Genomic DNA, 24,153 nt, shown 5'->3' with positions numbered 1-24,153 from the left:
AGATAGATAGATAGATGGATGGATATATAGGTGGATAGATAGATAGATAGATAGATAGATAGATAGATAGATAGATAGATAGATAGATAGATGGATGGATATATAGGTGGATAGATAGATAGATAGATAGATAGATAGATAGATAGATAGATAGATAGATAGATAGATAGATAGATAGATAGATAGATAGATAGATAGATGGATAGATAGATAGATAGATAGATAGATAGATAGATGGATATATAGGTGGATAGATAGATAGATAGATAGATAGATAGATAGATAGATAGATAGATAGATGGATGGATATATAGGTGGATAGATAGATGGATAGATCTTCTAAGTGGCTAGTGGCTCCACAGAGAAAAAGAGATGAGCAAGCAGCAGAGGGAAGGCTCATGTTCTACCCAGAGCTACCCACCCCTCCTCTGATATGCTTTACTGGTATCGATCCCTCAGTGGTGAAGTCACCCTGACAATGGGCTGGTGAGCTGCACACTCTGCTCTACTGTAAAAACCTAACAGCACCATATGGCCTTCATGGCTGTGGGTGGTTCTATAGAGTGACACCAGAAAAGATTCAGTAAAGCAGTGAAACACTAAACAAGTTAGACCAAGCTGCAGATATTTACAGATCATTTATCCACCCACACTTTAATTATTACAAAACCTGCGAGCCATGCACAGCTAAATACTCCTCTTAAGCCACATGAAAAAAAAATGCTGATAACTAACAAGCTAAAATAGTTGCTAAGAATAACACCCCACAGCCAATAATTACAAATATACACAGAGAAGCTAATTAAGTAGACAGAGAGGATCTCATCTTCATCAGTTACATCAGTTCAACGAGGCCCGCAGCCCCTGAACTGAGCAGAGAGCCCCCCCCCCCCCCCCCCCCCCGAGCAGGACAAACACCAGAACTTTGAGCTCTGTCAGGACAGCAGCAAGTCAGACCGAGCATGTAGAGAATAAATCAGCTGAAAGAAGAGAGCGACTCAGTTTCTCTGAATCTTACCTGGCAACAAACGCCTGCATGGTCCCGGAGGAAGGTCAGTGACTGAGGCGCCGAGACACTGCAGCAGTGATGAGTGGGAGAGGCTGAGGGGGAGAGAGAGGGAGAGGGAGAGGGAGAGGGAGACTTCCTGTCTGTCTTGATGATGCTCACACACACACAAACACACACACACACACAAACACACAATCAGTTTAGACTCATTGTTTCCCAGAGATTGCTGTCTTTACACACACTTCAGTTCTATTTGAGCTGCTAACACATTTTTCAATAATGGCCGTCAAATGTTTATTTTACAACAAAATATGCATTGGATACTCACACAATGACTCAGTTAATGCAGGTGAACATTATTTGACTAACACAAAAATGAAATGCTTAATTATCTTTGAAATACAAGCGCTTTGGATGTTGCACACTGCTGTTGTTACAAGTATAACTATAATTGATAATGCTCGGAAAACATTGTAACAACAGATACAGTTTGTACTGCGAATACTTTTATACTTTTTCACAAGTACATCAGATTAAACTTGAAAAAAAGACTTGTCAATGCTCAGAGGTGGACACAATATGTTTTTGAGTCATTATAACTAAAATATAGGTACATTATTAAAGGTAAAATGAGGTATTATGCATTATAATGGTCAAATTTACATCATAAAGTAGAACATTACTGCATTTTACTACTGTAGCTGGTTGAAGTAGGCTTATACTTAATTCTGTTGACTCATCTATAACAATAGATCATATTTTTTTTTTTTTTTACTATGCAAAGAAACTATACTATTAATCATATAATGTAGTGGAATCCAAACTACAGTATTTAATTTTTGATGCACTAATTGCAATACTTCTAACTGCACAAGCAACTTCTCACCTCACCTGAATGTTCAATGTTATTTCATCACAACCAGAAGGATGTATATTAATAAATGCATCTTAATGATAAATCTTTACAGCAGCACAGAATCGACAAGACAAAAAGTGAAAGAACCAGTGTTTATTTTCCAAAACATGACAATAAGAGAAGTATCATACTGACAGTAACAGATGCCTCAGCAAAACCGTACATTCAATTAATGTGAATATTAAAAAGAAAAATTCCTACAGGGATGTTCAAAGGTTTTCCAGTGGTACAGAGAACTGTTTAATCCCTTATCAGAAACATATTCCACGTTTAAGTGAAAGCACAAACATTTTTCCTGTGTACAAAGAGGTCATTTGGTAAATGTATAACACTTTATGTGAGGTTAATATTTGATATGTCTATTTCCTCGAGTCACAGCTTGAATTCCTGCAGTTAGTTTTTTTCAAATTTATTGATTTCACATAATTCCAGTTGTCTTCCAAACATGTCACAGAAACAGTCCTGCAGAGTAGTCATATGTTTAGCTTCTGTTTCACACATGAGATGAGTGCAGACGAGAAGTCCAGCAGCTGCTCTCTCAGACTTTAGACTCTCATTACTCAGAAACCGAAGCCACGAGGTCTGACAGAGAAGGAACAGTCGTCCTGTTTGGTTGATGTGTTGCAGGGCCTATTTACACCCCCACACTTTTCACATGTGTTCCACAGGTTTGATGAACTGTTGCACTTCAGCCTCTCACGTAGCTCTTCAAATTACAGACGTGAACAGTTAAACCTGGATTTATCCGAAATCAAAATTTTGAAACTGATGTCTTCCTGCATCATTAGATGCAACTTTTCAGCCATCTTCTGACTGAACATGTTAACTAAGGTATGGTCAGTTTAGGTCTGATTGTTTTTGGGCTCATTTCAGTAAAAATTACATTATTATATTTAGAGAACAGTTAGTCCCTGAGGTGCTTTACGAAGCTCTTCTAGTTCAAATACGCGTTTCTTTTTCCATAGATAATACATAGAATACCTGTGGTTATATATTAAAAGACCAACAACGAGACTAAGAGGTCTGAACCTACTATAAAATGCTATTTTCTTATAAACAAAAGCTGTAGGACAATGTTGATGAAACCAGATTTGGGAGGTTGAAGCTTTTAGACCCGTCTGTAACTTACAACACTGCAGGCTTGTTCTATGTGACTGGAACTGGAACTGATTTAAAAAAGTGCACCAAAAAAAAAAGCCAAACTATTTTTACGAAATCCTTCGAATTTCAGTGCTGAACTACAGATATGTACTTATGTAGTAAAAAAAAAAACTATCATCTACAGTTAGTATATACTTTAAACACATTCAAGACTTGTTCTTCTGTATCTTTTCTGCTTTTTTTTACTTGCTCTTAAGTTTTCCTGTGTAAAACACCTGGGATTCGATAACTTTGTTCTGCATTTATCTTTAATAAAAAACATTTCAGGCAGTGACAACAAGACACATTATTTCATGTCACAGAGACAGGCTTATCTTATGGCTTCAAGTGCACTGACAAACGCTTCTTGTTGTGTCATTGGTTTGCAGTTTTCCAGTTTAGTACAGACGTAACCCTGACAAAAAAAAGTGCAAGTTGTGAAGAGTGGAAAATGCTCTATATAGAAAGACAGTCGCGTTGTATGAATTAAGGCTTCAGAGATCGTTATTGGCAAGTAAAAAAACCCTGAATTAGTCGTTTTTCAAACATAAACAGCCATGTTGTATTTCATGTTCACGTTTCAGCTCCAGCACAGTGAAGGAACTCTTCTGGTTTTTCGTCTGCCTTTCAAAGAGCAACCACACAGTGAAGACTGCAACTAAACACCAGCAATCTATAAAGCCTGCCTAGAGTATTCATCTTATTGTCGACAGTGTCTTTAGACTGAGAAAGTTCCCCATCCTCCTTGGTTGAGTTTGTCCAGAAAAATCTCTGTAAAACATGAAAAAGGAAAATGTCAGGAAATGTAAGAGAGATTTATCACTTTCAAACAATCCAAAGTTTATCACTTACATTCATCCTGCGCTAAAGCATCATTTTCTAAAGGCTCCTCTTCCTCATCTGCCTCCTCCAGCAACGCTGCTTCCTTCACTGCCCCCTCTTCCGGATTACTGTCCTCCTTCTCCTCCTCCTCCTCCTCCAGAACTTTCTCTCCTTCCGATATTTCCTGGCTCTCCTCTTCCCTTTGTGTCGTCTCTACTTCCTCCTTCTCCAACTCCTCCACCACCTCCTCTGCAGGAGTGACGGGGACCTCCTGCTCGACAGGCGCTTCCTCTGTAGCAGCTTCTTCTTCTTCTTCGATGACCTCCTCCACAGGCTCTGCAGCAGTTTGCGCCTCAAGCGCCAGCTACAGCAACGAAAGCAATACAAATGCATTTGATCAAACACCTTACTGGTCTGGCTGTGTAGGTGTCTAAAGGAGGTGCAGACACACACAAAACTGATCCATTATATATGAATGCATGTGTTGAATCATCAGAGAATCCATGCCAGGCAATTAATTCCAAGTTAATGACATGGAAATCAAATTTTTGTTCCCTCTTGACAGAAAGCGAACAGGAATAGTAAAGAGACCACACGTGCTTACAGTGTGTGTGTGTGTGTGTGTGTGTGTGTGTGTGTGTTTGCTAAGGCATCTGCAATATACCACACATAATGTAATGAATCAAAATAGCCTCTAACTGTCTATTTTGAGCCCTTGTTTTATAGCTACTCAGTCTTTTAAATATGTGACCTATTTTGGCAGACATTTTTGTTTCTGTTTCCAGACCTCTGAATCGTCACATATATTCTAAGTATTCAGTATGAATGGTTATTTGAGCCAGATGGATAAAGAATGGACCAATCAGAGCAAATTAATGTCCTCTGCTACCTTGGTCTATTAATAAAAAGTAGGGATAGAAATACAAACACGGTTGTGTGAGATGTTTTGAAAATCTCATGCAGGGATAATAATTCTAAATTTGTCAGCAATCGATGTGAGAAAAATCAAACAAATGCTTCCTAACTGCTCCTGGCAACTGCAGCTTGAAAACCATGCTGGTATGACGGATGCATATGGTTTTCGGAAAAGAAAGTTTACCAGGCTAATTCTTTCTGCTTTTATATTGTTTTTATAGCGTGCCTGAATGTTCTCCAGCTGAGCCCTGAGTTCAGAGTGCACACTCTGGGCCGCTGAGTTCTGTTCCTGCAGACTCTCGTGCACCGCACTGAGCTGCTCCTCCACACTGGCCTGCTGGGACAGCTCATTCTCCAGCAACTCTCTGAAACACAGAAAACATGCACGGTCAATGACTTTGTGGACAGATGATACGTTTGATATTAATTATAAGAGTTAACTGAGTGGGAAAAAGCAACATAAACATTGACTGACATGTGCAACAATGGTGTTTACACAAGCTTCAGAGGGATGAAAGATTGTGCAATCCATTCAACTCCAAAATCAGCAATACACTAATCAATGTTGACACAGATCAGTTCTGACCGTGAGGCCTCCCAACACTGGGACAGAGACACAGACATTGGCGGTCAACAGGGATTTCACAAAGTCAACATAAAGTCAAGGGTCAGAGGAGGCGAGATATTTTCTCTGCTGTTTTTCTTTTACCTGACAGACGCCACCTCCTGCGTGCTGGCCTTCAGCTGAGCCTGCTGGGCGTCCACTTCCAAATTCAGTTTAAGCAGCTCGGCGGCCTGTTCGATAAGGGCCGTGCCGAGTGCGGTGAGCTGCGCTTCTTTCTTCTCCAACATGGACTCTGCGGCTCCCAGGCTCCCAGTTAGGACGTCCACCGTCTGGGACAGCCCCGTCACCGTGGTCTGCAGCTGCTCCAGTTGCTCCAGGGAAACCGTGGCTTGCTGCATCTCGGCCATGCGGGTTTTCATCTCGGTGTGGAGGGACAGCACCTGAGCCGGGAGCTCCGTGGTCTTCAGCTGCTCAGCCGTAGCCAGGGCCATGCCCACCTGTTTCTGGGCCAGTGCATAAGACTCCTCCAGTGCAATCATACGGTTCTCCACACTCTCCGAAATGTGCTGCTGAAAGGAGAAACAGGCGAGGGATGTTGAGTCAAACAGATCCAAAACAAGCTACATTACATCATTAAAAACTGTAAAAATGTTTTATAAATCTTAGAAAATCATATCGAAATTGTGTCACAAGTTCTGACATGCAAAGGGTGGTTTTATGTTCAGGTTTTTATGGACTTTATGGAAATTAACTCACATTTTATATTGCTCCCACCACATCCAAGTACATAAGTGCATAAAATAAACTGAGTACTGTCCTAAGCCAAGCCCTAAGTCTACTTGTGTATGCACAGGATAAAGCAGCAAAGAATTTTATCATTTTAGTGGAGTTAGTCTATATTGTCGTTGCATCACAAAACATCTGCTGTCAATAAATCTAACGCTCCGAGGAAGGAGAGGTTTGGACCCAAAACCTGAACCTTGACAACCAATCAGTATGAGCCTTGCATGAGCAGCTCGGTAAAGCCTGCAAATACTGCAGTTCAGTCAGGCAACTCACCTTCTAACATTTATTGCAGCATTACAGCAGATTTAGTGTTTGGCGTCTAGGCTTAATCACTCTTAATCACTCCCCCATATATTAACACAGGAATGATGGGAGTGATGAGGACAAATATAATTTTTTCCCCCCTCACGCTCATCAGGACCTAAACTCAAGTGACTCATAGCTGAATTGCAAAAACTTCGCAACTGCACTGGCAAATGTGTGCGTCACGAAATCCAAAGTCTATTAACTTCTCATACTGGAGATATTTCCCAAACAAGACTGAGCTGGTGGAGTTGCTTTCATGCTCTGCCACGCTGCTTCGCCTGCAACAAAGGTGGAGTTGCATAAGAGAAGGAAAAGGACAGAAGGAGTGCATTTGTTTTAATTAAAAAATCACATTCTGCTTAGCGATGCCTGAAGCACCTTATAGTTTCATAACGTCGCCTCAGACAACACAGACCACAGATTGTAGTCACTTAACAGGTTGTGTCACTGTAAAAACTAGAAATTAAATTTAAAAAAAAATGCATGGATGCCTGCACCAGTATGTGGAACACAAATCACCCCTGATCTGATCTGATGTTCTGCACCACAACCTCTGAACTGGTGTTCGGTGTAAAACCACAGGCTAAATTTAGCCATGGCACACTGTGCTCTTGTCTATTATTATTTCACATGTTCTCTACTGGTAAAACACACGTTCCTTATTAGATCGAACATATTTGAGCAGGTGATACGGTCAGTGGAGTTGTAGGTCGTGTATAATCCCCAGTACACGCGTGAGCAGCTGTGTGAGTGTTAGAAATAGAGTTTTGTGTTCACTCCACTGAGGCTCTTGGCATTTAGAAATCTGATAGAGGCCTGCGCTTCTTAACTTTCCATGCTGGAAAGTGGCGACATGCAACTGCTGCCATGTCCTGGGGCCTGCTCCTTCTCTGTGGGGGTGCAAAGCATAACTTTAATAAGGTTCATGTTGTCTTTGTATCAGGGTGAAGCAGAGGAGGAAGAGGAGGAGGTGGAGGGGGGCGTGTGGTGCTGCTCCAACTCAGCTGATCTTATTCTGATCAGCTGCTGGTTTCGGGTCCTTACCTTATCACTGGACTGTCGCATTTCTTCATTGGAGGACTGGAGCCTCGCTATCTTCATCTGCATGGCCGTGATGTTGTCTGTCAGGTGGGTTAAAGTTTGGTGCTGCTGGACACACAGCCACGCGCCGGCGGCACCGACGGCCACGATCATCAGGAATAAAACCAGCAGCCCCGCGTAATTGCTGCCCCCGGCGCGCGCCTCGGTCTCGACCACTTCATTCTTGATTAAGTTATCTTCGTTTTTGAGGTTGTTCTTCGGTTTGCGATGCTTGGCCGTCATTTCCACCCCCAGAGGACACCGTGTTCCAGCCGGACGGAGAGGTGCTGTTCAAGGAGAGCGCAGGGTCGCAGACAAAAGGATCGTGCGGAGAGGAAAAAGCGCACGATTTACGCAATGAACGCCGTTTCGCTGCTGTAAAGAAAACAAACCTGCCTCGCGTTAATTCGGCCCGATTGAGAAAGCGACTTCTTGATGGTGAGCAGCAGCCGGAGAGAGGAGGAGAGAGGGAGGCGTGCGCAGTGGGCAGCGTGCTTAGTGGGCTGGGGAGGAGCAGGAGGAGCAGCAGGAGCAGGGGGCCGGGCCCGCGCGGGGAGTGGCTGAGCCTCCACCACCATGTGCGCTGCTGTCATCTAATGAGAACACTACACGTTTGTCCGCCGTGCGCTATTTTTACTAAGGCCTTGCACCAACTACATGTTCTACTACTACACACACACACACAAACACACACAGACACACATGTATATGACTCCGCTGCGTGGGAAGCTAAAGTCTGTGGAGGAAATAACAGTTTGTGTATTTTTAGTGTGGGGCGGAAAAACTGTAATTCAGTGGCTCAGTCAGGGGAAGACGTGAGAAAGAGCACTGCTCCTTAAAGGTCACCTTCAGCTTCAGATGTCAAACTGACTCTGTACAATCAATACATGTCTTTCTTTCTTTCTTTCTTTCTTTCTTTCTTATAAAAGACCACGAGCCACCAATAATGTTAACACCTGGGATTTACCGTGAGGGTTAAAATGTTAACAGTGGCAAAAAACTTTTGAAAGAACAGAAATTATGACAGTTTAAGCTTTCTGTCTTTCTCTCTGTCTGTCTGTCTGTCTTTGGTTCTTTCTTATAAAAGACCATGCACCACCATTAACCCTATGTTGGACCATAACAGCAACTATGACAGTTTAAGCCTTCTTTCTTTCTTTCTTTCTTTCAATAGACCTCGAACCATCATTAATGTTACAGCAACACCTGGGAATTTCCTTGATTATAGGTTAAAATAGAGAGAGAGAGAGAGAGAGAGAGAGAGAGAGAGAGAGAGAGAGAGAAATAAGTATAAAACATCAAGACAATAACAAAAAAAGGATAGAATAATGATAGAAATAGGTCTTGAGTTGTTTCTTAAAACTATCAACAGAAGTATTTTTACAGTGGCAAAAAAAACATTCAACATAACAGCAATTGGGACAATTTTCTTTCTCTTTTATTCTATCTATCTTTCGCCAGATTGTATTGACTGTGAGAATGACGTCACCTCCACCTCCCTTTTTCTTGCATGTTGTTTTGTTCAGGATATCATCCTAAAGGTAAAATCCCACTAGCGTTCTGCTCTGTCATGTACTGGGTCACAGAGTAATGATGGGATATAAGAGTCACAGTGTGGGAAATAGGTCTTTACAGGCTGTGAGAATTGCTGCATTTTGTGAACGTGGTGATAAAATGTGTTAAACCAATCAACTTCAGTCTTAAACTGGACAAAATTGAACTCTGGACTGTGAGGATGAATAAATATACTGAAAACTGTATAAATTGTCTTTAAGTTTGTTTTTTTTACAGTTTTCTTTGTATGTTACATTTTCAAAAACAGAGGTAGAATAAAGAAAACAATAAGAAATAAAGAATATAGTTCAAATGTAAGAACTATATATTGAACCTGGGGAATCTACCTTAATATTCTGCTTTAACTTCAATCATATCCTGACGAAAATTGCTTTTATAGGGAATTTTTTTTTACAATACTTTCAATTGTCATTTGTCAAAATGTCTCACCAGTGGATTATGTGCTTGTAGATATAGTGTGAATTGTCTGGATGATGTGCTCAACAAAACTCATGAACAAACAGACCCTTTGGAATAATGAACCTACCAACAGTGTCATTACTGTAACGTATCTGCTTATATGAAATCACAACAATCACTACGTTCTGCAGTGATAGTCAGATTTTTATCATCAAACACACTGAACATGCAGGAGAGCAATGTTTCATTTGTGAAATCATTTTATTTTTGCTTCAGAAACACTCAAATACATCATTTTGTTTCTTATTACAGTCAGTGAAGTAAATCCAAGCACCACAGCTACTTGAATTCAAGTATTTAATATGAGAAAAATATGAACTTTAATATAAATCGTGCTCAGACTGTGACGTCCTTAGCTTCTTCACTCTGTAAGGAAAAGAGAAAAGTGATTTAACATCATGTTGTATGCTTTTCCTTTCTTTATATCAAAGTATAGTTGTGTTGCTGCCTCACCTCTGACACTGAGGACGGTGGAGCTTTCAGCCCGGCCCAGGTCGTTCTCTGCGGTGATGGTGTACTCGCCCACGTCTTTGGGGCCCACGCGGAGGATCAACATGGAGCACACCCCGCACGTGTTGGAGATGTAATAGTTGGTGTTTGTGTTCAGACTGATGTGGTTTCGATACCACGTGATTCGAGGGTTGGGGTCTCCCTTCACAGCGCAGCTCATGTAGCACTCGTAGCCTTTGGGCGCCGTGTGAAGCTTCAAGGGCACGAGGAAAGTCGGGGCACATCGCAGGTCACAGTCCTTCATCGTCGGTACGTTCACCACAAACTTTTCTATAAGAGAGTAGTCACGTGATATTAGGTTTTATCTCACAGATATTTTCCCTGTGAACTTGTGATATGAAAACTCACGTTTCTTCTTCTCCATCCCCCAGGTCGGTGACTCCGAATGTGCCGATATGCCAATGTCATTTTTGGCATAAACACGGAAGTGATATTCCCTCCCGTGCATGATATTGCAGACTGTGATCTTGTTATTGAAGAGTCTGTCGGCCACTGTGGTCCACGTGCGTTTGGTGGAGTCCAGTTCGGACACCGTGTAGTGGAGGCGGTCATCGCGCTTCTCATCAGGAGACGGTTCCCACCTCACCGTCACTGTGTCGGGCACGTTCTCCTCCAGCTCCACCAGACCAGGAGGCTTCGGATCATCTGGAAATACAATCGTTTTTTTCTGCTGCAGGTCCTTCAGTAAATATTAATCAAAACGGTGGTAGCTAGATCTTCTAAATCTAACCTGTGACTCGGACTTCTGTACTGAATGTCTCTTGTCCTACGAAATTTTTCACCAGGATGGAGTAGATGCCAGAATCCGAGCGCTCAGAGGACGGGATCAGCAGCTGAGACGAGCCGTCGGAGTTGCTTATCGTCGCTCGCTTTGCCACCGGCACGTTGTCCTTTAGCCACATGATAGCTGGCCGTGGGGAGGCCTGGAAGAGAGTGCATTGGTAATGTCTTAGTTTAGAGAATGCTTAAAGTCCCCCCCCCCCCGTTGAGTTTTATGGGTTGAACATGTGAATCTCACCTCAAAGTGAACTGTGATCCTGACCGAGTTTCCTGCCCTCACTACCACAAAACTCTTCATCCTGTGGTCGGTGAACTTTGGCCTCACTGAAATGAAGAAAAACAATAAATAATGGCTTTGGACAATATTTAGCTTCAGGAGCTTTCGAAAGTGTCAAGACAGAGGGGACTTTCTTCAAAATGCAAACAGCAACATATTCAGTTTCCAAGAAGAGTTTTTGTACCTGGCGAGGGCATAGCAAGCACATAGTTGGCCAGCTCCTCGGGTTCACCCTCTCCTCCATCATTAGTCGCTATCACCCTCACCCAGTACATGTCCATGGACTTGAGGCCTTTGACGCTGAAGGAAGTGGTGATGATCGGGACGCTGATACAGCGGGACCATTCGATACAGTCGGCCTGTCGAATTTCTACAAAATACCCTTTGGCCTCATCCTGTATCCCCGGTTTATCCTCAGGTTTAGTCCAAATCAGGACCATGTGGGTGTAAGACGTTTCTGTCACCTTCAGGCCTGTTACTTTACCAGGAGGCTCTGGGATACACGTGAAATTAAAAAAGTAATGTAAAATGTCGTGCAGTGAATAGTTTATTCAAACATATACTTTGTTTAATGTGGTATTTGTGGTTTATTCTAGTATGCAACACTTACCCTTGGGATCCCGAGCATAAACAAACTCCGAGGGGTTGCTAAATTCACCAGGTCCCGAGAGGTTTATGGCAGTAACTCTGAATTCATATTCCAAACCGGCCACGACATCCTTCACGGTATATCTCTTCTCTGCGGTTACATTTAAAGAAAGAGCAACAACCAAACCTCACTGTCACAGATTGAAACACTGGCAGCTGGAATTAGTTAGAAATTATAAAACAAAAACAAAGAAGCCAACCTTTTATCAGCCCATCCACGGCGTTGACCACAGTCCAGAGATTACTGCCCTTTTTGCGTTTCTCCAGAATATAACCCAGGATACGTGAACCTCCTGTGTTGATCGGTATGTTCCAGCAAAGGTTGATGCAGTCGTCAAAGGCGCTGACCACCTTCGGGGGCGCTGGAGGACCGGGAAATGCTGAAGAGTGGAGAGAAATAGGTCATTCCACTGGTTGAACTTGCAATCTGATTTAACTTTTCAACAGGTTGAAGTTGAAATCTGATGTAACTTTTCTTTTAAACTCTCATCAGGTCACAAGCAGTGACGTGTTATTGTTATTCAACTGTAATTGACCATATCGTCTCCTCATTTGTTTGCTGTATTTACTGCATTTATTGTTTTTTATGTATTCTAGTTCATGTTCAGGGAATTTCCCAAATGTATGAATTGTCATATGCCCTGCTTCCCCCTGTTAATCACACGAAAGGCTCTGCTTTGTACATCCAAAGATACATTTCTACACAAGTGGACAATAACTATTTATATTCTGCTCTATTCTAAAACGACCCATTGTCTATATTACTGTCACTTAATTCAAAAGAATTACAGGATTGGTATTTACTCATTCAATGTAGATGCACAATGCATTGGAGAGGACTCAGTACAGACCAAGCTAATGGCTAATGCTGCACAGCAGGGGGCAGCATCGACACTGAATCAGCGTATGATTAAATAGGTCTGTTTTTTATACAGCAGATCTTTTGTGTGTTTTCATAAATACTATCAAACCATCCCTCCTATCATCCATCCATCCATTTTCTCATTCAAACGTCCCTCCTCTCATCCAAACGTCCCTCCTCTCATCCATCCTCTCATCAATCCTCTCATCCATCCTCTCCTCATCCATCCATCCATTTTCTCATTCAAACGTCCCTCCTCTCATCCATCCTCTCAGCCCTCCTCTCCTCTCATCCAACCATCCATCCTCTATCCAGGGACAAGGGGCGGGGCTGGAGTCAATCCCAGCAGCCATTGCGCGAGAGGCAGGTTACGCTCCCTGGACAGGTGCAGAGAACAGCAGCAGCACACCTGTGTCACGTGCACTGATTCATTTACACGTCCTCATCCTGGTTCAAACTGGGTTTAATATTCTCAGAGTTATTTGGATATACGTGGATATAAAGCGTCTCCAGAGCAGCGGTGAGTCCTTCAGAGGAGTTAGAGGCTGGTTTAAGGCTAATGCTAAAAGCCCCAAATATATAAACATTATTCTCTTTTAACTACCGTTAGTTTTTTCAAGAAAACGTGTGAAGTTGTCACAACTCAAAAGTATCTCCAGTTTATTAGCATTTGGTTTTATGTTAGTCTAAAACAACTTGAGCATGCTAGTGTTTTTTAGCAATGTATGCAAGCTAACGTTAGATATTAGCATGTTGCTATATGATAGCATATAGCAGAACATTCTATCAGACGACCAATGCTAAAGTAGATTAGCAAACTGGGTTGTATTGGGACTGTTTAAATAAATTATTGATTTAAATATTGACCAGTTATTGACAACAATTTTTAGTAAATATTGACAAACTAATTACTAACCTTTAACCAGTAGGTTGAATCAGTAGGCTAGTGCATTGATCCTAATTGATCCTTTCTGACACATGGCTGCCTCATGCTGTAAAGATACTATTTAAAAATTAAAAAACAGATTTTAGAGGAAAACCTGAATCTATGGAGGTGAGGCCCAAACCTCTGGTAGTAAATCTGCAGACATTCGGACAGTGAAGGGGGACAGACTGGTTGTGAGGTTTCTCCAGCTTTAATCATCTTCTGCATTTCCAACAACTTGTGGAGGAAAAACTGGATCAGGACTTGGAGAGGACTTATTTCTGACTTCACTTGTTTCTGTGGAGTGGCACAGGCTGCAGAGACTGAAGGTCCCGATGGAAACTAGCACAACACACCGACTCCTCCGAGAAAGACTGTTACACAGACCTCTTATTCAAGCCGACCTTCAAACAGTAAGTTCAAGCTATTCTCATTTGTCTTATGCTTGTTTTGTTATCAGCCGCTCGCTGTGCCGTACTGGACCTGTGTTATTGTGCAGTGTTGATTTAAGCTTATGCCTTTTCTTCTGGCTTTTTATTAGTTGGCTGTCGGGCCATGAAAAGGTGTGAATTGTTTCTCTCTGTGACTGATTTATTGGAATTTCTTTTAGATGTGGAACAGGGCACTTTTGAAAATAGTCTCTCAGGTAGCATTAGGTTTTGGTCCTCCCACGGACAGTGGCTGCCGTCTTTGTGGGATGTGAAGTGTAACTTTCACCGTCTGACCTTCTTAGCACATTCAATGGCAATCAGTTTTGTATTGCTGTTAAAAAAGTGGTTTCATTTATCTTATTTTATTGTTTGAAAGTCAAGCTGCATTTGGCCTTTGTTGTCCTCGTATAATTGCACATCCCATAATGTTCACCAGTGGTTTGCACTGACTCACAGCAACATTGTCCTGTTTGTGAGAGACTAACGTGGGTCCTGCCTAAGTTTTGCACCATTTCTGGCTTCTGTGACATTGAAAGCAACATGTATATTTATCCCACATTAAACTGTCAGTGAAATCTCAGTTTTGCTCACCCAGGGTGCCGGCCTGCATGTCGTCGGTTTCCATAACTTCACTTGTTCCCTCCGCAGTCACTGCTCGGACACGGTAACAGTATCTCCGGCCATGTTCCACTTCTGTATCACGGAAGCTGGGCACACCTGGGATCTCGCCTCTTTTCTTCCAGGTGTTTCGACCCACTTGCTGACGCTCTATTGTGTAGTTAATCACTGGTGAGCCGCCGTCATCCTTAGGAGGCCGCCACCTGAATTCAATACATGTCGGCGAGTTCTCCATCACCTCGGCAGGACCCAGAGGTGACGTGGGTTTGTCTGAAACAACAAGACATTTTAACATTTGACAAAGCATTAACTTCCAGTATGTGAGAACACAAATAGCACATTTACACAAGGGAACCATTGTTTCCAGTGAAAGATAATTATAGTCATATTTGACGTGTGTTGCTGGCAGCAATGACAGGTGTAGTTAGATCATAATTGCTTTTGTCAAACTGACTTGCGTTTCCTAAAAACAATCTTTAACATGTCACATTCTCGCTGTCTTAGATTCTGCTTAAAGTAGAACAAGAGGCCATCTCTTGATTGATGGTTGGAGGGCAGCAGTTTGGAAAGAAGCACATAATGTGTCCAGGTTGTAACAGTTATGTTGCTGAGCTCTGAAGCGTTGCAGCACACTGCTGTTCATATGATGATACGGCTTACTGCACGAATCATATAATCATATAATTCTAAAGATACTACTCTATGCAAGGTTAAATTAGATGCATCATTACCTAATTGATTAGGTATTTGTCTTATGTTTATAGTCATATTTTGTACATGTGTAGAGCTTATTCAATCAGCTCATCCTTCATTCACTCACCAAGCACGATTAGCTGTGAAAGGGCCTCAGTGAAGCCGTGTTCGTTCTTGAGCTTGATCTTGATCTCTCCCGTTTCCTTCCTCTGGCACCTGCTGAGGAGCAAGCGGCTGTGACTCGCAAACCTCTCTATCTTTGTGTTGCTGTCATCGTGGAGCTCATCGCCCTCCCTGTACCACTGAATCTTGATGGGCTCGTGGCCAAGGAAATGCAGTTTGAAGATGGCGTTGTGCCCCACTTTGGCGATAACAGGCTCATTGAAGGCACTCAGCTCCTCAGGGCGAAACCGTGGAGGATCTAAAACAAAAAGGGGGGCATAGGGTCGTTTAGTGTTGAGATTGTATTAACCGGTTATCTGATTTCAAACTAATAACTTCTAACCTATTGCTAAAAATATAACACAGAATCTTCCCTTTTTTACTTCTGCTGCGTGTTATCAAATAACTTTATGGTTATCATGATGAATTCTCAAACCTTTGACGTTGATCATCGCCTCTGTTTTACGACCATCTGCTTCAAAGCGATATTTCCCAGAGTGCTCCTCCACGCACCTGATTATCATTAATTTATGGATCGCACCATCTTTTGTGACAATGAAATTGTCGTCTGGGGATATCTGATAGGAAAGTGGGCAGATGACAGATGAAAAGCAGAAACAATTGCGAGTTAATTAGTCACTCAGATCAGAAACTGTGAACGCTCCGAAGGACTTCATGTCCAGCTGTGGTGTGTCCCACCCAGTGACTAAACATCTGCCAGCTATTTGAGGTAAATCACAGATGACGACATAGTGTATGAATCCTTTGGTGATTCACTTACAGTGGCAGCAAATTGTCTCAAGACAATTATGACATATTCTCTTTTTGATTTTCAATCTATTTAGGGTTTTTAACTTTTTTAAAGAGAGGTGAACAGCAAATGTGAGGAGGAGGAGCAGCAGGGAAACATTAGGTTCAGGACCAATAATACTGCCAGCCACTGGGGGGCGAAAAGGTGCTTTTGCTTCAAGCCTCTTGTCCATCTTTACACAGTCTGTGTTTCAAACTAAAACTGGTTTGTTTTACCATTTTACATCAGTTCATTTGATTGGTGTCTGTCAATCAGACTCTAGTGGGGGCTAAGCAACCAGATCACCTGAAGAATATCTGATTTGACCATAAATTAAAAGGCTAAACTACCGTTGAATCCATCTGCTGATCGTGAACTGATTAGGTGATCATCTGATATTTATATACAACCGTCCTTCTATTGTAGTTGAACAAAACACAAAAGAATACAGGCTACAGGAATGCAGAATGACGATGGGCTTACCTGTATGATTTAATGCTGTGTGTAAACATCTTGGTTTGTTTGTAAAGTATCAGTGTGAAACAAAACTGCACTAGATCTAAAGATAATGAACATATAGCTTTTTTTGTTTGTCTTGGATCAAATGAATTGAAGCAGCTTTAGCTCCCGAGACCATAGTTTCCTGGTGGACGCCAACACAATGAGAAAATTATGAGTTTTACCGGCAGGACTAACCTTTTTTCCATCTCTGAACCAGGCGCCTTCACAGTCTTCACTGCTGAGTTTACATGTTAAATCAGCAGTCTCATTGATGATGGCACTGACATCAGACAATCCACAGATGAACTGGACCCCTGGATCTATCGTAAACAGTTGGGTAAACTGTCAGGCAGTATATTTATAAAGCGATAAACCCTCATACAGGGTGGTTTTCTATTTATGTTGATACATTTCCTTGGAGATTAGAGATTAAAGAGTTAAACAGCTTTTTTTTTACCCAGATTTATTCTCATTCATTGTGCACGGGAAAGAAATGACCCTAACCTGATATTCAGCAAATTTGTAAAAGTACTCCCCACCCTTTCCACTCTTCATAAGTAGGTGTGGGAACCTTTGGTAATGTATTTACTTTCTAATGGTTTGTGTCACTATTCGTTCCATCTCAATTCAATTTTTTTTTTAGCTCTATATTTTACTCCAGTAGATTGTGCTCTAAACCGCTGAGTGGCTCCAGTCGTGTGGAACAGCCTGTCTGCTGCTGTTAGTAACTATTATCGATGAGAGCAGGACTTTTGAAGTGAAGCAGACGATGGAGTGAGTTATTTTCTCTGCCCCAACAGAGTTGTTTTAATTGCTATAGCATGTGTTTCAGCTGCTGTTATTCTATAGTGTTGACTGCCCCGACAATAACATATAGAAACATGACCTATAAGTATACAGTTAAGGTCACTATGTAAATGCATGTATACAATTTGCAGTAATCAGAGGTTAGACATGGATATCTACAACTCCTTGGCCATTTACTACTTTATTGTTTGATCGCTGTCATTGAGTCTCTTTACTCACCGATCACCACATCTTCTATCAGTGGACCTTGTCTTTTACGCCTTTTACGTTTGACAGCACCAGTGTCATCATCCATCTCCTCACAGTCACTCAGATCTTTTTCACCTTAATATTCAAATCATAGTTTTACACACACTGTTTTTTTTTAAATTTTGCTTCAAAATTAACAGAAGCAGTATAAATGGTAATATAGTTTGTTGTTCAATTATTGCAAAATCAAATCACTTAACCATAACATAATACATCGTACTGGAAAACATACAGGAAACTTTTTCTGCCCATACACAAAAATAACATCGTTAGGACTGACGAGGTTTGTGTACTGCAGATAAACAACCAGAAGACGCCTCCATGCACTAATGCACCACGTCCCATCTCTTACCATTGTCTGCGTTGGCTTGCTGTTGTCTTTGCTTTGCACGACGTGGATTCTTGACTTCACCAGTCGGGTCCTCGTTGTCTTCACTGTCACTTTCTTCATAGTCACTCGCTTGTTCATTTGGATCTGAGACACAGAGTTTGGGTTGTTCACATTTCACTTAACACCTTGAAGTTTCAATGTGTCCACCATTTCATTGTTGTTTTATATATTGTATTAAAAATTATTCACATCTTCAAAACAAAAACAGCAGCACAGCAGCAAAGACTAAAAGACATCCTGCTTTGTTCTCCTCGAACCTAAGACAAACTCTTTGTCAAATTTTATTAATTTATTCATTAGTCCAACATATCAGCCTTTCCTTACCATCTGCTGATTCTTTTATTTTTTTATTTTTAATCATTTAAAACTACGTTACGCTAATGAAAGAGAAAATTGTTTCATTAGTGGTGTTCCAGATGCTCACTCTGCTTATTGCACTTTTCTTGGCTTGAGTCAAAGCCTGTTGTTTTAATGAAACAATAGGAAAACAATCAGATGTGATTGTCATTGTACTGTTCAAAGAAATTGAAAAATAACTTTTACTTTTTATAAGTGCTATACAGTATATTTGAGGTGACTAAGCTTTGGTCAGTTGTATTCCTGTACTCTTCTCCATGCAGAAGATATAGTATAATCCCTGTTGTGTCTCACCAGATGTTTGATGTTCCCAATGGACCTTCTTTGTTCTCTTTGTTCTCTTTGATCGTCTGCTGGACTTCACTTTGTTTCCATTGGAATCTCTCACTTCACTTATACCTGTGGCAAATATTTGAATCTGAGTTACATTTGTGCTTCTGCAGTTGAGCTCAACACACACACAGCATTCGATCAAAAGAATAAATAAAAGCAGCATATTTTCTACATATTTCTAGATACTCTACCTTCAATGTCTTGACCGTGCTTTAATCTTGAATCATCATTGGATTCACTGAAGTCCTCGCTGTCCTCAGAATATTCTCCTTCATCTGCATCTGTGGTCAGTTATAATAAAATAGTTCAGCTGGGAATTCCCAATGATATCAATCCACTAATTAGCTATACCTCTTAGTCTTTGAGGGCTGCTGGAGCTGATCCCAGTTCAAATTGAGCGAGAAGCGGGGTGCACCTTGGACAGGTCACCGCAAGGCCATCATACAAAGATTAATGACCATGCATGCTCACATTAACATTTATGGGCAATTGGGAGTCTCCGAATGACATGTCTATGAACTGTGGGAGGAACATGGTACCAGAGAAAACCTACGCAGGCACGGGGAGAGCATGCATCTCCCACATCCTTCTTTCTGCAAACTGCTGGTTCTCAATGATATCCAAAGCTGAAATGTATTATTTATGGTGGCTCGGAATTCCGTGTACTATACTGAAATATGAATCAGTTGTGTCATGTTGAATCGTTCTGCCCAGTCTTCTGCTTTTGAAATAATTAAAAATAGCATGTTTTGAACACACACACACACACAAGTTATTAACCTGCGCCGATTACTCACTGAAGTGCTGATGGAGGAAATGCATTGTTGGGCATAGATCGACTTTACCTGTTACCTTGTCAAAATCCACTCCATCAGATTTCTGGTTCTCGGGGGCATCTACCATCCCTCCTGTTGTTGGTACACTCCCGGGAACACTAGATTTTGATGCTTTGCCATCTCTGCTTGGGTTTTTCTTCTTTGCCTTCCCTTTGCTCCCTTTGCTTCCTGTTTGCTCAGACAGGACGGTGGCTTTTGCTGCGTCAAACTTGTCCTCTCCTGCTCCTGCGTTTTTACCCAGACCAGTGATTGCATTTATTTCAGGGTCTCTTCCACCATCGCTTGATCTGCTTTCTCCTTTGAGTTGTCCTTCGTCGTACTTTGCTTTGACAGCTGCTAAAATCTTCTCCATCTCCTCCTGGTTTTTTATTTGTTGCTCTCTGGCCACTTTCTCAAGGTCGATCTGTGCTCCACGCTTCACGGCTGTTTTACGAGCTCTCTTGTTACCGGCAGGTGTGGGGTCACCGTCAGCTGGAACATGCATGACAACATAACTCACAATTATTTGTGAAAATAATTATCTGCACACATATTGATTATTGCAGCACTGTTCTGGAAAGTGTTACCTTCCACGACCAGCCAGGCGTTGCAGGATGCGATGCCAGCCACAGCTGAATAGATGCCTTTATCCAGCAGCATGCAGTCTTTGATCAACAGCCTGTGGATCAGTTTATGGTCTGACACGGTAATGCTATATTTTTCTCCATCCTTCAGAGTGCTGCCCTTTCCCATCCATGTAATACTGGGCAGTGGGTGTGTCAGGAGACACTCAAAGAGGGCATCCTCTCTTTCTTGGGCTGTAATCTCCTGCATTTTGACAACGAATTCCACATTCGAAACTGGGGAAAAGGGAAATAGTTTTGTAGTGTAAGCATCACCCTGGTCCAGAATAATCTTAATCTAAGGAAGTGACCAGACAAGTCAGAGATTGGACACTTGGTGGACCATTTCATTATTCTTTTTGAAAAACCTTTCAATGCCACGTTTTCCCCCTTGAACCTACGTTTAAACTCTTTAAGCAGGAGCTTGATTTCTTCAGAATCCTCCTGATTCAGGGCCGTTTCGAGGAGGTTGAGCTTTTCAACATCCAGCTGGGTCAGCCTTGGGTTCTCCTGTAACAGGCTCTTTATACTGACATCTTTTTTCCTCGCAACACCGTTTAGATTGTGCTTCTCTGTTGCATTTTCATCAGATGGAATGGCACCATCCTGCTAGACAGACGGGTTACAGACAATTAACCGGGATGCCGTTACATTTATTTAAGCAAATTATGTAATGACCTGAAATCAGGGGTAAAAGTTGTTACTAAATCGAACTTATGAATATTTAAAATGCAATTTCAGTTTCTTTTTAAATGATCACCTATATTGATCATATTCTTTTTACAACGCACAGTATGACTGTTCCGGTGATCTGTGCCATATCATCAGAGAAAAGACATATTCATGATGGAATAGTTGGTAAGAGTCTATAGCGATGATTTAGCTTGAGTTTTCATACCTTGCACTTATTTTGCATCCTCTCCCTCTTCTTCTCCTCTATATTCTTGAGAACCATATACAAGTCTGTGACACCGAACTCACTACAGATGCGCTCATAGTCTCTTATGTCAGCATTCAGCATTGCATCCCAGAATTTATCCTCAGTTTCTCCATCCGCTGGCTCTGCCTTACTAGAGATAATGATCAAAACATACAGCTCTTATTGTTTACGGCCAAACAAAGACCAATAATAAATTAAATACAGTATATATAAAGGTGGGTTTTATATCATAATATCTGTTTTTCTTACCTTTTCCTTAACAACTTTCTGAAATCTGATGGATCTGTTGACACTGAAAATGGCAACAGGTTTGTGAATGTTTTTCAGTTATCCATAGATTAGACTCTGCACGATCTATACATTGATCAGTAAGTAGCAATGATAACATTTGATTTACCATTTAAATGCATTGCTTTAGCAACTCTTACCGTCAGTTACAGTTAATGTAGCTGTGCAGACGGCCTTGCCAAACTCGTTCACAGCACAGCATTTGTATATATCAGTGTCGGCAGCAGACACTTTGTGAACCTGGAGAAATGAAAAAAGAATGCAGTAAACAGATGTTTGAATTTTACACAACAAAATACAACATATGTACTAACATATGTGGATGTTTTACTTTGCTGTTAAAAACTAAAAGTAGGAGCAGAATTCACAGGATATTTACTGCATTTGAAATGATTTATTCACTTACCTCTAATATATACTCCCCAGTTGATTTTTCATATTTAGTCAGATATTTGTCCTTGTCAGAAATACTTCCTTTAGCTCTTCTCCATGACACCTCTGGTTTCGGGTCCCCGATCACCACGGCCTTAAAAACTGCTAATTTCCCTGTGATGTGGTTGGAAATATTGTTTATATTCACAATTTCTAACTGTAAATAGAGTCTATAAAATGTAGCTTCATCATTTCAAATAATTTGTTCACGTGCCAATATTATAGGCTTGCATAAATATGTAATTTGTATTGTTCTGTTGTAACAAAATGAAACTCACCTTCCTTGATGGCCACAGGATCTGGTTTACTCTGGAAATCTGGGGTGCTCTTTCCCTCTGGCAGGCTCACCTCATACTGTGTGATCAACACGCCAGGAGTCTTGGATCTCTTGCGGATGAGGGCTACAGCCAGCAATAATATAAAATTATGTATAGAAATATTATAGTATATTACAAACAAATCACTATATAACTTAAACCCTATAAAGCAATTCAGCACGGCAGGATTTTTACATTTTTTAGATGAAGTGTGGATTAATGCAATAGATTTCACAAATAACAAACATTCTCGGTGATGCTTCATGTGTTGACAGAAACATTTGCTTTTTGACTGATACACAAATGGTAAGTGCTGAACACAAATACAAGATTCAACCCTCGAGTTTAGGGTAAAATGTAAGGTTTGATTAAAAAAACAAAACATGCATGCCTCTGTCATGGTCAAATATATTCCACTCACAAATATATAAATGGAGAAAATCTATAAATCTTAACATTGTAGAAGCTTGAAATATGACATGTATGCCAACCTTTTAATCGTTTCACCTTTCTACATATTCAAAAGTAGTAAGATCAGTGCAATGAAGCCACTCTGAGTTCCCACGCATATACCTGCTTTGCTGTCGGGCATTTTGCTATCAGGCTTATGACGCACAGGGATGGAGGATCACAGACAAATCAATGAATTAAAAAAAAAAAAATCCGGGGGAGAACAATTATTATTACAAGGGCAGAAATGGGAGAAGCGTCACGCTATCAGACATGTGACTGAGGGCGACTGATGTGATAGAGAAGGTAGTAAACAGATAATTCAGGTTATCAACACAAAGACAGGCCACAGGTCACAAGCAAACATGGTATTCAATAATCCTTAATGTATTATTCAATACTTATTCCATGGGTCACAATAATGGATACAGCTCAGCGTGGTGTTGATAGAGTGCAGTCATGCATGGAGACCTCAATGGTTTTTATATTTGTATAATAGAAAATAAAAGGCCCTTTCAAATCACCTGACTTGTTGCCAGACACCTCATTAAAATGTTGAATATAACGATGAACCAGGGAGAAATCTGGGTGAAGAGAAATTGCACAAGATCAGTAAAAAGCACAAGGTCAATACTCATTTATAATCATATGTATGTTTATAAGCAATAAAAGCAATTAATAAGTTGACTCATTGAAAATTGCAGGTTATGTCCTGCAGGCATTTCCGTATATTGATGGAAGAAAATTTCTCGTTTTCATGTGTAAAGGAAAAACTAATCAAGGTCTGAATAAACCTATAAGCACAGAGAGGGTCGTCTAATCTAGTAATAATCTCTGCCCAACACCAGTCAGTTTGCAGTATCTGGACCCCATTGTTGATAACATCTGTCAAGATTGAATTGGAATGAGCAGAAGAAATGGAATGGGGAATCAGGGATTGCTGTACTGTACTTTGTCTCACACCGGGACCAGAGCCCTTCCCCCTTTTCCACATTTTGGCGAGTCAACTGTCCCAAAGTGTGACCTGGGAAAAGAAAGTGAACCATTAGTACAATAATAAAACCAGAAACCCGCGTTTATTAACTGAATCAAGTAGTGTATCAACGCTCTGCATGGCTTGAATTGGGTTTGCCAAATAGGTACAAGTCCTATTTTACAAATCATGGAAAATAGTATTACAACACAGTATAAGGTAATTGTCAGAGTAATACATCATTCCTGTTTTAAATTAAGTAAACTAAAACAATCTGCAAAATACTTTTTTTCTAGTTTTGTTATATATTTCATAGCTTATCAGACAAATAAAGCCTTTCAGAAAACTACTTTAGATACTTTAGATAAGATTCAATATACCACTCGAGTATATATTCAGATATTTACA

At 41.0% G+C, this 24,153-nt stretch overlaps 2 protein-coding genes across 4 annotated transcripts; both read right to left on the bottom strand.

The window, feature by feature from the left end:
- Window positions 1-2,003: 2,003 nt before the first annotated feature.
- Window positions 2,004-8,032, bottom strand: zgc:66479 (uncharacterized protein LOC327541 homolog). Of its 3 annotated transcripts, none has more exons than XM_062391061.1 (5): window positions 7,504-8,032; window positions 5,512-5,933; window positions 4,987-5,167; window positions 3,918-4,251; window positions 2,004-3,836 (listed from the first exon to the last, which is right to left on the bottom strand). In XM_062391061.1, coding segments are annotated over exons 1-5 (1,218 nt in total). In that variant the 5' UTR covers window positions 7,783-8,032; the 3' UTR covers window positions 2,004-3,834. The 3 variants fall into 3 exon arrangements, with proteins under 3 accessions (XP_062247045.1, XP_062247044.1, XP_062247046.1); XM_062391060.1 differs by having other exon boundaries at window positions 5,512-5,936; window positions 7,504-8,030; XM_062391062.1 differs by having other exon boundaries at window positions 5,029-5,167; window positions 5,512-5,936; window positions 7,504-8,027.
- A 1,774-nt stretch (window positions 8,033-9,806) lies between these two features.
- LOC133957133 (immunoglobulin-like and fibronectin type III domain-containing protein 1) lies at window positions 9,807-23,766 on the bottom strand. Its single transcript, XM_062392575.1, has 25 exons — window positions 23,724-23,766; window positions 23,297-23,356; window positions 22,284-22,406; window positions 21,980-22,119; window positions 21,714-21,813; window positions 21,535-21,577; window positions 21,244-21,415; window positions 20,747-20,951; window positions 20,310-20,582; window positions 19,753-20,214; window positions 19,099-19,188; window positions 18,179-18,301; window positions 17,797-17,901; window positions 16,966-17,090; window positions 15,916-16,057; window positions 15,445-15,738; window positions 14,598-14,894; window positions 11,989-12,168; window positions 11,751-11,879; window positions 11,325-11,633; window positions 11,102-11,187; window positions 10,814-11,006; window positions 10,432-10,728; window positions 10,027-10,353; window positions 9,807-9,939 (listed from the first exon to the last, which is right to left on the bottom strand). Exons 1-25 carry the CDS (start codon window positions 23,764-23,766, stop codon window positions 9,935-9,937), a joined length of 4,323 nt encoding a protein of 1,440 aa, XP_062248559.1. The 3' UTR covers window positions 9,807-9,934.
- Between the last annotated feature and the right edge of the window lie 387 nt (window positions 23,767-24,153).

The sequence above is a fragment of the Platichthys flesus genome, chromosome 7 (assembly GCF_949316205.1).
Source record: "Platichthys flesus chromosome 7, fPlaFle2.1, whole genome shotgun sequence".
In the NCBI taxonomy this organism is placed as follows: domain Eukaryota; kingdom Metazoa; phylum Chordata; class Actinopteri; order Pleuronectiformes; family Pleuronectidae; genus Platichthys; species Platichthys flesus.
The sequence above is the reverse complement of the archived record's forward strand: the minus strand, read 5'-3'. Positions and strand labels throughout refer to the sequence as shown.

What these genes read in the sequence shown, in the direction of transcription:
- zgc:66479 (XM_062391060.1), bottom strand. Translation starts at nt 7,782, where the DNA reads ATGACGGCCAAGCATCGCAAACCGAAGAACAACCTCAAAAACGAAGAT. An exon ending in TGCGACAGTCCAGTGATAAG is followed by an intron (nt 5,937 to 7,503) that starts GTAAGGACCCGA and finishes TTCTCCTTTCAG; the next exon opens with CAGCACATTTCGGAGAGTGT. An exon ending in AAGCAGAAAGAATTAGCCTG is followed by an intron (nt 4,252 to 4,986) that starts GTAAACTTTCTT and finishes TCGTTGCTGTAG; the next exon opens with CTGGCGCTTGAGGCGCAAAC.
- LOC133957133 (XM_062392575.1), bottom strand. Translation starts at nt 23,766, where the DNA reads ATGTGGAAAAGGGGGAAGGGCTCTGGTCCCGGTGTGAGACAAA. An exon ending in GCACGGTCAAGACATTGAAG is followed by an intron (nt 18,302 to 19,098) that starts GTAGAGTATCTA and finishes TCTGTGTCTCAG; the next exon opens with ATCCAAATGAACAAGCGAGT. An exon ending in TTATGCTCGGGATCCCAAGG is followed by an intron (nt 11,634 to 11,750) that starts GTAAGTGTTGCA and finishes CGTGTATCCCAG; the next exon opens with AGCCTCCTGGTAAAGTAACA.